The sequence below is a fragment of the Panthera onca genome, chromosome E1 (assembly GCF_046562875.1).
Source record: "Panthera onca isolate mPanOnc1 chromosome E1, mPanOnc1 haplotype 2, whole genome shotgun sequence".
Classification (NCBI taxonomy): Eukaryota; Metazoa; Chordata; class Mammalia; order Carnivora; family Felidae; genus Panthera; species Panthera onca.
In genome coordinates, this window is record NC_138352.1 from 59,867,248 (window position 1) to 59,880,568 (window position 13,321).

Consider the following 13,321-nt stretch of genomic DNA (forward strand, 5'->3'; position numbering starts at 1 on the left):
CCGTTTCATGTGTTCACTTACTATATGTGAAACCATCAGAATATTTGTACGAAGGGTGGGATGGCAGGAGACTAATCATTTTAGCGTTGTCTGCCGCAATTACCCTAAATTGGGTGCGGAGAGCCGGGCGCACACCGCCACTCGGCGGCGGCCAAGAGCGTGGCATCTCAAAGAGAAAGCTTAGTTTCTCAGGACCTAGATTTGCCACCTACTTGCTCTAGCCCATTCTCAGATATCCTCGACCCAGAGATCTGGCATACTGGTTTGGATACCCACCCCTGTCTGGATATTCTTTCTGTACTTTTGATCCTGCAATTCCTTCCTTCGGGAACTACCTTTCTCATTCTTCTCCTGGTTTACAATTACGTGTTCCAAAACTCAGCTCCAATGTCCCTCCTCCAGAACCCCTCCAGAACCCGCTCTTCCTCCAGGACATAGCTTTTTTTTTTTTTTTTTTAATCCCCAGCGCCTGGCGGGGCGGGGAGGGGAGGGCGGGTCTAAGGAGCTGAATTGGGTTGCTCAGATTTGCAGGACCTGGGTTCGGAGGACAGACGCAGGTTTCCACCAGGGGGCGCGAGGACTCCGCGTCATTTTACTAACTCCACCAGGTGGCGCTGCCTCCCGCCTCTGGTCCTCCAAGGTTGGGGAGCCGGCCGGCGGATTCGCCTCTACTGATTGGGAGAGCCACAGCTAAACTATTTGCATAATCTTGAAAGGGCCATGCTGAGTGGTTGAGGTATAGAAGCAGAAGCTGAAACGAGCCCTCTCATTGGCTTAAATTTCCCCCCTGCGTCCACATCCCGGTCAGATTGGGCCCGGAGGTCAGTCGGAAGCCTCCGGCTAGTGGCGAGACCGGGACCTTAGTCGGCGTATTAGGCGCTGCAGGGTGAGTGCCGGGTGGCCGGGCGGCTGGGGTGGGGGACCCCAGGGCAGAAGGAGTGGAGGACCAAGGTGGGAGAGTGTTGGCCCCGCCCTGACTCCTCTTGGCTTGCCCATTCTCCGGTCTAGGAGTTGGAAATGTGCACCTAGAGAGGGACAGCGGCTCTTGGCACCTGCCTCCACCCACCCACCGAAGTCCTATCCGCCCGCCTTGGCCCCCACCCGTGCTGCCCTGGGGTAGGAAAAGGAGTCTCAGCTGCAGCTTCTGACCTCCCGGGGCACCTGACTCGGGTGTAGAGCTTAGTTTGCCCCTCTGGAAAGTGGACCAGTGGCTTACAGAGGTGTGTGCCAGGGTGGACCGTGGAGGTCTGCTCATACGGAAGCTTGTTCTTGTAGAGTCGCTCAAAAGTAGGTCCCCAAGGTTCAGAGGCGCGCGGTATGGGTACCGAGAATGAAAGCCCAGAACCGGACTGCCAGAAACAGTTCCAGGCCGCAGTCAGTGTCATTCAGAACCTGCCTAAGAATGGTGAGGGCGCTGGGACCTGCACTTGGGGGTCAAGAAGATTGGGGTTTGCCGGGGGTTTCCCAGGAGGCTCTGATCCTTGCAGTTTTTGCCGATAAGTCCCTGCCTGGGCTGCCCTGGGGATCTCCTCTGCCTCCTGTCCCAGTCCAGCTGAGTGGGACCCCTCACCATCTCTGTCCATTCCAAGGGTGGGTGGTTCTCCCCCCACTTCCACTCTCTTGGAGCTGGGGGTGATGCTCTGCCTTCCACTTCCCCACCCCCTGCCCAGGCTCTTACCGTCCCTCCTACGAAGAGATGCTGAGATTCTATAGCTACTACAAGCAAGCTACCATGGGGCCCTGCCTCGTCCCCCGGCCTGGGTTCTGGGACCCAATAGGACGATATAAGTGGTGAGCCCCCTACCCACCGAGCAAACAAGCCTCAGCTGTCAACCAGCCTCTCACAGCGCTCTGCCCCCCAGGGATGCCTGGAACAGCCTGGGCAAGATGAGCAGGGAGGAAGCCATGTCTGCCTACATCACTGAGATGAAGCTGGTGGCACAGAAGGTAGGGAGAGGCTGCAGGCGTCTTTCTGTCCCCAAGGTCCCAGCTAGGTGGCCTATCTTCTACCCTTCCAGGGCTGACCCCCATTAGGTTTCCTGCACATTGACACCCCTGTGGGAATTACTACCTACATGCCATCTCTCTAACCCTGCTTGTCTCTGGTCCCTGACTGGGCACAGGGTGGAGGGGACCCAGTTCAAGTGGGATAGGAGGACAGCGGTAGGAGGGGCAGGCCCCTGTCCAACAGACACCCTGCCCCACAGGTGATCGACACGGTGCCCCTGGGCGAGGTGGCAGAGGACATGTTTGCTTACTTCGAGCCCCTGTACCAGGTGATCCCTGATATGCCGAGGCCCCCGGAAACCTTCCTGAGAAGGGTCACAGGTCAGGCCCCCAGGTTGGGAGCTCCACAAATGCTGAGTGAACTTTCTGAGGTCCAGGCGGAGGGGGCTGCTCAGGTGGAGGGGGATTTGGGGGTAGAGGGCTCCAGGTGACGTCCCTGTAGACACTCCAACCAGCTCCCCTGATGGAGTGGGTCTCAGGGAGAGCCCATGGCTCATGAGGAGCAGGGGCTGATCTCACTGGGAAGCTCCAGCCTTTTCCCAGCCCCACCTCTGGGTGCCATGTCTCAGCAGGTTGGAAAGAGCAGGCACTGAATGGAGATGCCAGGGCTGCCCCAGAGCTTCCCTGCCCCCCCAGGGAACCAGCACTCCCAAATCCAGGTCAGTGCCTGGGGGGAGGGACAGACAGCCAAAGCCAGAGGGTGGGTGGGGAGCTTCCAGTGGGGTGGGTAAGGGGAGAAGGCTGGATGGCACACCTCATTCATGCCCACAGACACTGAGACCTCCTGTGCTTGCAAAGGCCAGGGGGCAGGTTCTGGGACCCTGGTTCCAGGACCTCACTTCTGGGACCCATCTATGCCTCCCATGGCAGTATCTCTCGTGTTCCCAGAGCAGGTGCCTTTACTCCTTGAACACCCCTCGCCTTTTTCCATAGCCCCCGTCTTGTCACCAGTGTCACCTATCCCCTCCCCAGAGTCCCAGCCACCTAGGGACCTGGACTCCGAGGTTTTCTGTGATTCCCTGGAGCAGCTGGAACCTGAGCTGGTGAGACTACCCCTCATTCCCTGCCTTCCCCACCCCACTGTGCCCTGGCTGCCCTACTCCCACCCTTGGATCTTGTGACTCCTCTCAGCAGGTCTGGACAGAGCAGAAGGGAGCCCCTGGAGGAGAGCCTGACACCAGAAACAGCTCCACGCTCCCCGCAGAGAAAGGTGAGCCCTTGTCTGACCCTTCACCCGCTTCTGCCATTCCCTGTGATTCTGGTGCCCCAGGCTTTCCCCTGACTGCCCTCTTGGGGCAGAGGTGAAAGTCCAGCACCGGGCACTTGCCAGCCAGCCAGACACCAGCCTGGATGGGCAAAGTCCCTGCCCGGCCCCATCTTTGTAGGCCTCCCATTGGGGACTGTCAAAGGACAATGATTTCGGCCCAATCCCCTTCTAGGATTTCCGTACGTGCCGTGTCCCTTAAGGGCACTTTCATAAATATTATCTCCTTTATTCCTCTGAGTAAGCAGCCCTGTGAAGGCAATGACATTTCCCCCTAACTTTCAGGAGACAAAAATGAGGCTCAGAGAAGCTTCTGACTTGGCCACAGTCAGTCACACAGCTGAGTGGCGGTGCTGGGATTCAAACCCCTGGCAGCCCATCACTCAGCCACATGGATGGATTTTATAGAAATCACAGTTGGTACAAGGGATCGCCCTCTACTATTAATTTGCCCAGACCTGCCCCAGCCTGCCACCACCTTGTCCCTAGCTGAGTTGCCTCCTGAGTCCCCTTCCCTGTGTGTCTGTGCTCTGCAGAGGGCAGCCCGCTGGGGCCCCAGGAATTGGACACGTGGCTGGTGGGGACAGTTCGGGCGCTGCAGGAGAGCATGCGGGATGTCCAGGGTAGACTGCAGAACCTGGAGAGCCTGCCCAGCGTCGTCGAGCAGGTGAGCCGCCCCCAGGGCCCAGGGCAAGATAGAGGCAGAACTCCAAGGCTCTCTGTTCTGGGCTCCTCGTGGAGCCACTTCTGTCTTTCGTCCTAACTCCCCACCTGCCCACACCTCTGCCTTCTCCAGAGTGGTGTGGTTCTCCGTTGCAGGCAGGGCAGTCAGGGGGACTGAAGCGCTTCCACCCTGGAAGGGAGAATGGGGGAGGCCCTCCTTTCCTGCTCTTGCCGGAATAGAAACTGAACATGAGCACTAATTCCAACAGTTTGGAAGGCCAGGACGTGCCTGCTCTTTGCACTGGGGCTGGGGGGGGCCCTGTTGCCAGATTTAGGGTTTGCTCCCAAGTGGCTCAGCCCTCGTGCCCCTCCCTCCCTCCCTCCCCTCTACTCCTAGATCTGCTTGGCCCTCACACCTCTGCTTCTGAGCTCCTGCAGCATCAGTCACTGCCACCAGTCTCTGAGCCCCAACTGAGTGCCAAACGCGTACTTCATTATCTCATTTAATCCGCACAGCCCTAGGAACTAGCTTTGCTTTTCATTTCCCTTTTCCAGAAGAGGAAACCAAGTGTCTGAGAGGCTGGGTAATTCACCTGAGGGCACACAGCCCAGAGGAACCTCACAGAGCTGCTGTGAGGCTTAGATGAGGCAATGTCCACCGCACTTCTCCAATTACTATTATTATTATTCACATCCAGTGAGGGAGCTGAGAGCAGCCTCAGGTCTGTCTCCCTCCAAAGCTGGGACTCCTCATTGACGGAGTAGGTCTGTTCTTGAGAAGCCTGGGGTGGTGGGGGCAGGAAACGGCTAAATTGCTGGACGTGGGGGATCACCTGGGTGACCCTGAATCCCCTTGACACAGTGGGTGTCAGCCAGGGTGGCAGGAATTTCCTCAGACCCATCTTTCAACGCCCACCCCCGCAAGGCTTTATTTATTTATTTTACTTCTAACTCATTTTATATGCTGAGGATTGTGAAGATTTCCACCCTGAAATAGCTGGCTTTCCATCTCTAAAAATAAGAATATTCCACTACCTAGCCCGAGAGGACAACATTTTAGCACACACTTCGTATCGTCACATCCCCAATCCAAATCGAAATCTCCCCAGCTGTCCCGAAATTGCCTTTTCCAGCTGCTCTGTCTGTCCAGTCCAGGCACATGTGCTGCGTGTGGCTTCTCCGTCCTTTAAGACTCCTTTAATCTAGACCGGTGCTTTCTCCTTGCTACTGACTTACTGAGACTGGGCCAGTGGTCCAGGAGAAGGTTCCCTTCAGGTCTCTCTGATTACATCCTCCTGGCTTGTTTACATGACCAGATCATGTCACATGTGATGCTCTGCACATCAGGGGACACATATCTGGATGTCCCACAGTTAATGATTCTAGCACGGCCCACTGGCGTGGATGAAGGAGGAGTGCCGGTCTGATCTCACTACTGTTAAGTCGTGTTTTCCTCTTGCCAGCCAGGGCATGTCCTGCTCCCCTGACCCCATTTGCCACGTGATTTTTGACAATTAATGGATAAGCCCTGCCTGGATCAATAATTTATTTGGAAAAAAGAAACGTTGACTTCTAAATTCTCTTATTCCTTTAACATTTATTAGGGTGACACTTTACTGTAGAGTTTCATCTAGGATTTCCCTGAAGTACAGCGCCTTATGGAAAGGCAGAATAAGTGCTTAATTCATTCTCTTTAATTACCTATCTTAAAGTAAGGAGTTGATTGAACAGCCACCTCAACAGTGACAAATTTCCAACTTTCTCTTTGAGTATCATTACGGACTAATGGATTTTAAAGATTCAGTCTCTCAATCAACTGAAATTATTCTTTGTGATGCTTAGACTGGCACAATTTTGGTCAATGGAGACCCTTTCAAGCAGGGTCCTATGTTCTTATAACATGATCTCACTAATCTTTAAAAGTTTCCTTGTTTTCTGGTACAAAATGTCCCACATTCACCTCTGCCTTCCCTGCTCGGGACCTGGAATTCGCCACTTCTCCAAGGAACCCTGGCTCCTTTTAGCAGAGAATGAGATTTAGAAGCTAAACTCTGAGCACCATTTGAAATATATGGCACATCCTTTATAATATTGGGTGTTCAGGCCACACCAACGGGGCCACTGCTTTGTGGCCCAGTAGAAACAGCCTAGAAGCCATTCTCTCTACCGCGCAGCCCCTACAGGCCCCTTGGCACCTGGGATTGCCCTCAGAGGAGGATGCGGGAGGGCACTGGAGGTCAGCTGTCAGGGACACACTGGGAACCCCAGGAGCCTTTCCTTTCTAGTGGTGCAGATTCAGGCACCACTGATAGGGACTGCTTCCCTATCTCAGTCCTTGCGATCTTAGGGAGGCACAACTCCCACTTAGCTCGGGAAGCAGGTTCCTAAGGAATTGCCCGGTCTGTGCCGAAGCCTGGGCCGGCCCCTGACTCCCTCCCTCTCGGCAGCAGAGGACCCCGCCCGGTGCCCGGCCATGGCCCCTCAGGCTCTCGGGTCCCACGCTGCTCTTCTTCCTCCTGTGGCCCTTCATCGTCCAGTGGCTCTTCCGACAGTTTCGGACCCAGAAGAGGTGACTCTCAGTGGAGGGGTCTCTGTAGCCAACTGAGGTGGCTATGAGCCCCCTGTCCTGCTGTGCCCTGAGCCTTCCTAGGGTTTAGGAGAACAGCATTAACTCTGTGTTCCCACCATTCAGTGTTTGCCTCTGCACCGCTCCCTTATCGGGGGGCCATTTAAGAGCCCATCCTTCCCCGCGGCTTCACATGGACACCTTCTCCTCTCCCGCCCAAACACCCAGGCTCCCTGGTGAGGGTGCAGTAGTGGTGCACGTCCCGGGTTCTGAGTTGGCCGTGACTCGGGGGCGGGGCTGCCGGGTCTCAGCCTCCGCCCTCCCCACCCTCTGGGTCACCTGACTCTTCTCCCACCCCAGTCTCTCCCGGTGGAGGCCCAGCTCTTGGGCAAGTTGGGACTTGGGCCGGGGCCTGGAAGAATGATTGGCTGAGAGGCTGCGGGAGGAAGGCCAGGAGGCCCGGCCGAGTTGGGGGCAGGGGAGTGAGCTCCGTTTTGCTGGTCTCCCTCCCCCTGCACATACACACTCAGGACGTCTTCACGGAAGACTCACAAATGTTTCACTAAATAAAATAAGACCTTGATCTTCTGCCTTCTGGGTCCCCACGGAGTGAGGCGGGAAGCCGGGTCCGGGCGCGCAAGGCACAAGTCTTCCCTGCCCCACCCCCAGTACCCCCGAGGACGGTCCCGAGAGGCGGGCGGCTTTCCCTCCTCCCGGGGCAGGAGAGGGGAGCACTGGGGCCCTGGGCCCGAAGGGGGCGGGGCGGCCGAGGGAGGGGAGCGGGGCCTACCGCCGCCACGGCCGGGGGGTGGGGCCATGTCGCGACCTTCCCCCCCCCCCCCCCCGCCCCGTCGGAGGGGGGCGTCTGGCGAGCTGGGGGGTGGTGGGAGGAGAGGAAGCCGGCGCCGGGACCGAAGGGCGGCTGCTCGCTGCCCTGTGCGCGGGCCGCAGGGAAGGGGCTTCGGGGCCCCGGCCCCGGAAGTGCCCACCGCCCGCTTCCCCCTCCTTAGCTGCTCGTTCCCGGTGTCCCCGCCCGTGACCTCCGCGCTCGGGCTTTCCCAGGGAACTTTCTGGAAGGCCAAGACCCAGCGGGAGCCTAGTCCCGCCCCACCCTGAGGAGTGGGGGCGGGGCCGCTCCTTGGGAGCCCCCGTCGGGGTGGGCAGAGCGCCCGCGTGGGCACAGAGCTCCGGGTGACGCCCGCTGCTCGGGCCCCGAACTTATTTTTCTCATCGCCGGGCGGCCTTGGCCTCCTTCTGGTCTCCGACAGCCCTGTCGCCCCCGCCCCCACCCCGTGCGGCCGCCCTGGCTCTAGCAGTGGCCTGTATTCGGTGGCGAATCCGCCACCCCGAGCGCCTCCTAGTGTTGGCCCCTGACAGGCCACTGGCCAGGGTCCCCATCTGCAGAGGGCCACAGTTGCCACCGCCCGGGCCCCAGGACCTTCCTACCCTGGGTGAGGAAGAGGTAGTTCTGAAGTCTCCTTCTTGGAGACCCTTAAATTCCTAGGTTCCCTCTATCAGTCCCTGGCCTTGACCACTGCCCAAGGTTGGGTATCATTCGACCCACTGGTAGCCTCAGTCACTCTTTGACTGTCAGTCTTTCTTCCAAGGTGGGGAGGGTGTCCCTCAAAACAGACACACGGGCCCTGCTGCTCCGCGGTCCAGTCCAGTTTCGCAAGCAGAGGTTGAATAAACCCTTGTGTGAAGGATGGACAACAGCAGGGTAGCAGGAGAAGGAGCAAAGTGGTGCTGGGGATGCAGGCATGGGCACACAACTAGCTGTGTGACTTGGGCAAGATTCTTAACTGCTCTGAACCTGGGCTGCCTTCTTTGTAAAATAAGGATGAAGATCTCTTCATCATAAGGCAGTCCTAGAGTTTAAATGACCAAGACATGTAAAGTGGCTGGCGATGGCTTAAAACTCCGTTAACATCAAGGTGCCTGGCCTCTTGTTTGACAGAATTCTAGAATCCCACAACCTATCCATCTGCCCACCCCTCCCCACATATGACAAATGAGCCCTGCCCAGTAAACTGAGGCTGGCTGGGCTCAGCTATACCTTTCAATCCCCCTTAATGAGAGTACCCAGGAGTCCTCTGGAGTCTGAAATTTTAACAATACAAAGGTCTCTGACTCCCATTCAAGTTCTCTGCAAAACCCCTTTTCTCAGAGAGTTCTCAGTGTGGGGGGCAGCTCTTGCTTACAGGGAGCCCTGCAGGACTGATTAAGGAGCACAAAGAAGGCCAGGCTTTTCAGATGCACCTGAATTCTTGGAAGCTCAGGGGCTCTTGTGGGCAATTTCAAAACATTTGGTTGTGCCCCAGAGGCAGTCTTGCTAGCCTGTCCCTTGGGGCATACCCATCACCACCTCCCAACGGAACCACTGAGTTCCCAGACCAGTCCTTTCTTCGGACGCAATGCTTGCTCTTTATAAAATGTTCTTCTTCATGCTACTAGGCCTGAAAATGCTTCATCGTTCAGAGAAAGCCAAAAAGACACCTCCCCCACACGTCCTGTCCATAATTCCCAACTCCTGAGCAGCTTGGCTCAAAAGATCCTACCAGGATTTTCTTCACTTGCCATTTTGGCTCACTGTGGTTTAATGGTTTCTCTACACTGTCCATGAGCAGCAGAGATGACATTTCGTTCATCATAGTTTCTCCTAACAAGTGTTTGCTAAATGAAGAAATGAGGACCTTAGACTGAAGCTGTTGGAAATGGAAATGGAAAATGGGGGTCACAGAGACCTTCGTTCTAGCAAGAAGTGCCCCTTAGTTGTCATGTAACCTTGGACAAGTCACTTCATTTCTCTGAGTCCTAGAGACTTCTTACCTCTAAAACAGAGACAATCATCCCTACCCTAACTCATTGGTCTGTGGTGGGGTCAAGTGGTTCTGTGTGCAAAAACAATGTTATATGTCGAACGTAAGACACTGCTATTAAGGAAGAAATAACAAGAATAGGTCACTGGGTGTGTGTCAAGAGGGAGATGCTGTGATTACGCTGACATTTTAGGCCTAAACGATTAGAGCGGCGAGTTTGGGCTACTCCAGGGCCCTGTCCTCTGGGCCGGAGCCTGGAATCTGGAGAATTTTCTCGAGGCTGTGTCACCCTCCCTCCCCCATGAATCTACCCCAGTCCTGGGCCAGAATCCCCCTGTCCCCATTTCCGGGCAAGACCTCCTCCTTGGGGAAGACTCCGGCTCTGTTTCCTCCCAGTGCTGCCCAGCGCCCACTGATGAGGAAGGGCCTCTGTGGATGGTACCCCTTCTCTCTCCGCTAGCCAGCGTTGATTATTTAAACTCAGGATTAATTTTGAGCTCTATCCCTCCCCCGCAATCGAGGTCCACCAACTGGCCCGACTGCCTTGTCAGGCCTCAGGAAATGTTCCCGGTCGGCTCGGAAGTGAAGAGATCAAGTCGGCCCCAGGAGGCCATTTTTGTTTGACAGAAGCCAAGGCTGAGGCCCGGGGGCTAGGCCTTCCCGCCCCGGGATCTCCCCGGAGCCTTGGATGCACTCCCCGCGCTTCCCGGATCCCCGCCCAGAAGAGAGGCTCGGTCACGGCCCACCATTTTGCATTGGTCCTGGACGGCGGGGGCCCCGAAAGACCAGACCTGGACTGGGACTCGGCCACTTTCGCCGAGCGTCCCAAAACCAGTCCCAGGGTGGAAGTCACCCGGGACTCGAACCTGCCTTCTCATCCTCCGAGGCCTAGTCCGAGGTTGCTGCACTAATGCAGTCACACTGTCCCTTTAAGACGGCACTTTTTATTCTTCATTTGTTTACTTCTTCATACGCTTTTCGTTTTTTTACAATGTGTTCACAGTATCCTTCCGCAAATGTCAGTCCCAGGCACTAACCACACGCACCTTGAAGCCATTCCTGTAATCTTAAGAATCAAGAATTATTAGTTGTAGGCCAATATCTCTCTTTATAGAATTTAATCCTCTTTTACACTTTAGGGACTACTTTTTAGGAATATACCATTTTTGCTTTAAGTAACAAATGTTTATGACCTTCAGAACCCTTCCGCTGAGGACAGAATATGATAATAGCCTCTAAAACTCACCTTTTCATAAAAATATTCTGTGTAGGCCCTCAGAGGCCATCGAATCTTCTCGTATTCCTGAAGCAGAATGGTATGGTCCAAAGCCCGCCCCATCTTCTCTATGATTGGCTTTCCTTCTTTGGCGAGACTTGTGACTCCTGACCAATGGTCACTCACGTTTCTCTAGCGAGGGATGTGCGATAGAAGGAGGCGGCCTGGAAATCGCCCCCTACGCGTTCTGGGATTGGCTACGTCGCACGGCGCGCGAGGACGGCGGGCTTGAAGGATGAGAACTACGACTCCCAGCTTCCTGAGATGGGGACTCCGTTACGCATGCGCATGGGAGGGGCGGCCAGGCTTCTATATAAAAGGGGCGCAGAGGGCTGGGAGGCAGCAGTTGGAAGTTGGCAGGTGGAGAGGCAGGTTGGGAGGGGGAGTCGGGGGAGGAGGCGGAAGAGTTGCTGTCGGAAGGGGGAGGAGGGAGGGAGGAAAAGAGGAGGAGGCGGTGGAGATCTGAGCTGAACCGAGCATCGAGCCAAAGGGGAGATGAGTTTGTCTGTCCTCGGCTGAGGCTCCGGCCGGGCCTAGGGAACTGGGAGCTCGGGTTGGAGCGACACCCGTGGAAGTGGGAGGAGGTGGCTCTGGGACTTTAACCCCTTGTGGGCTCTGCGGCAGGGGATTTAACCCTTTGTGGATTCGGCCCCTCGGAGGCAGCGTCATCGGGTAGTTTTAACCCCTTCGGGGCTGGGTTTAACCCGTTGGACTTAACCTCATCTCCTTGGCCACCAACTCCTCGATCGTGGGGGCGCTCTGCGGGGAGGTTTGAGGTCCACCCCCTTTGCACATTACGTACTGTTACTGCTGCTGCACCCCCCCGGACCCGCTTAGCTGGCCGCGTTGTGGGCACTTAACCCTTTATTGACTTGAGCTCTCCCAAGTTGCAATTGGAGTTTGTTGACAGAAGGACTGGCTAAAGGCGTCACTGCAGGAATTACAGACCGAAGAGGACTCTGCTGGACGTTTTTTAAAAGAAAAGCAAAGCCTCTTTTTTCCTTAAGGACTTACAGCCAAAATTTTTCAAACTTCGAGAAGAGGACTCTATTAGCCATGGCCGAGCCACTCTTGTCAGAATACCAGCACCAGCCTCAAACTAGCAACTGTACAGGTGCTGTTGCTGTTCTTGAAGAGCGGAACCCCGATCGCCCCCCAGGCGCGGAGGAGCGGGTGCCCGAGGAGGACAGTAGGTGGCAATCGAGAGCGTCCCCCCAGTCGGGTGGCCGTCCGGGGCAGGAGGGGGAAGGGAGCTTGGAGCCCCAGCCGCCTCCCCTGCAGACCCCGGTCCGTCCAGAAGCTAACTGCCCGGAAGCAAGCGAGAAGGGCCAGAATAGGGATGATTTGTCCGCTGGCGGAGCCCCCCTGCCGGCAGCCGGGGGAGAACCGAGGCCCGAGGCCGAGCCGCTCGCACAGCCATGTCACGACTCCGAGGCCAACAAGTTGGGGGCTCCTGCTGCAGGGGGCGAGGAGGCGTGGGGACAGCAGCAGAGGCAACTGGGCAAGAAAAAACATAGGAGACGCCCCTCCAAGAAGAAGCGGCATTGGAAACCGTACTACAAGCTGACCTGGGAGGAGAAGAAAAAGTTCGACGAGAAACAGAGCCTGCGAGCCTCAAGGATTCGAGCTGAGATGTTCGCCAAGGGCCAGCCTGTCGCACCCTATAACACCACGCAGTTTCTCATGGATGATCACGACCAGGAGGAGCCGGATCTCAAAACCGGTCTCTATCCCAAGCGGGCCGCTGCCAAATCCGACGACACCAGCGATGAGGACTTCATGGAAGAAGCGGGCGAGGAGGATGGGGGAAGCGACGGGATGGGAGGAGATGGCAGCGAGTTTCTGCAGCGGGACTTCTCGGAGACGTACGAGCGGTACCACGCGGAGAGTCTGCAGAACATGAGCAAGCAGGAGCTCATCAAGGAGTACCTGGAGCTGGAGAAGTGCCTCTCGCGCATGGAGGACGAGAATAACCGGCTGCGGCTGGAAAGCAAGCGGCTGGGAGGCGACGACGCGCGTGTGCGGGAGCTGGAGCTGGAGCTGGACCGGCTGCGCGCCGAGAACCTCCAGCTGCTGTCGGAGAACGAACTGCACCGGCAGCAGGAGCGAGCGCCTCTGTCCAAGTTTGGAGACTAGACTGAAACTTTTGGGGGGGAGGGGGCACAGGGGACTTTTTACAGTGATGGAATGTAACATTATACACATGTGTATATACGACAGCGGACCTTTTTATGACACATAATCAGAAGAGAAAATCCCCCCGGCTTTGGTTGGTTTGGTAAATTTAGCTATGATGTAGCTTGCGTGCTTTTTTCCTGTTCTTTAATTATGTGAAACTGAAGGGTTGCTTTTCTTGTTTTCCTTTTTAGTTAGGTTTTTTTTTTTTTAATGTGTAAGTAATTTGACCAAGTTATGATGCATTTTTCTGTTAAAAATCCCCTCCTTAAACGGAGCTATAAGGTGGCCAAATCTGAGAACCATTAAATTCATTCTAGTTATAATAAATTTAATATTTGTAAATGTAACAGTTTCAGTGTGATTTCTAGAGCTAATTCAAATAGTGCTGGCTTATTTTAAGTGCATTGTGTGTGTGTGTGTGGTGGGGGGGGGGGGTAAAGAAATCATTAGTCAGTTTGCAGAAAAAATCTTTAATGGGACAGTTTTCAATTTGCTGATTTTTCCCTTGAATGGGTTTTAGTGTGCTACAAAATACAGTTCAGGCAAAA

The 13,321-nt window shown here is 55.6% G+C and overlaps 2 protein-coding genes across 12 annotated transcripts; both read left to right on the top strand.

Moving 5' to 3' along the window:
- The first annotated feature begins 778 nt into the window (after positions 1-778).
- ACBD4 (acyl-CoA binding domain containing 4) lies at positions 779-7,088 on the top strand. 11 transcript variants are annotated; one of them, XM_060645853.2, is made up of 10 exons: positions 779-886; positions 1,009-1,405; positions 1,671-1,791; positions 1,863-1,947; positions 2,208-2,328; positions 2,577-2,666; positions 2,941-3,050; positions 3,139-3,217; positions 3,808-3,938; positions 6,382-7,088. In XM_060645853.2, the coding sequence occupies exons 2-10, from the start codon at positions 1,318-1,320 to the stop codon at positions 6,505-6,507; spliced, it is 951 nt and encodes a 316-aa protein (XP_060501836.1). In that variant the 5' UTR covers positions 779-886; positions 1,009-1,317; the 3' UTR covers positions 6,508-7,088. The 11 variants fall into 11 exon arrangements, with proteins under 11 accessions (XP_060501836.1, XP_060501839.1, XP_060501838.1 ...); XM_060645856.2 differs by having other exon boundaries at positions 6,385-7,088; XM_060645855.2 differs by having other exon boundaries at positions 3,142-3,217.
- Positions 7,089-10,959: 3,871 nt separating this feature from the next.
- HEXIM1 (HEXIM P-TEFb complex subunit 1) lies at positions 10,960-13,120 on the top strand. The gene has a single exon (XM_060645852.3). It carries the CDS (start codon positions 11,652-11,654, stop codon positions 12,729-12,731), a length of 1,080 nt encoding a protein of 359 aa, XP_060501835.1. The 5' UTR covers positions 10,960-11,651; the 3' UTR covers positions 12,732-13,120.
- Positions 13,121-13,321: the final 201 nt, after the last annotated feature.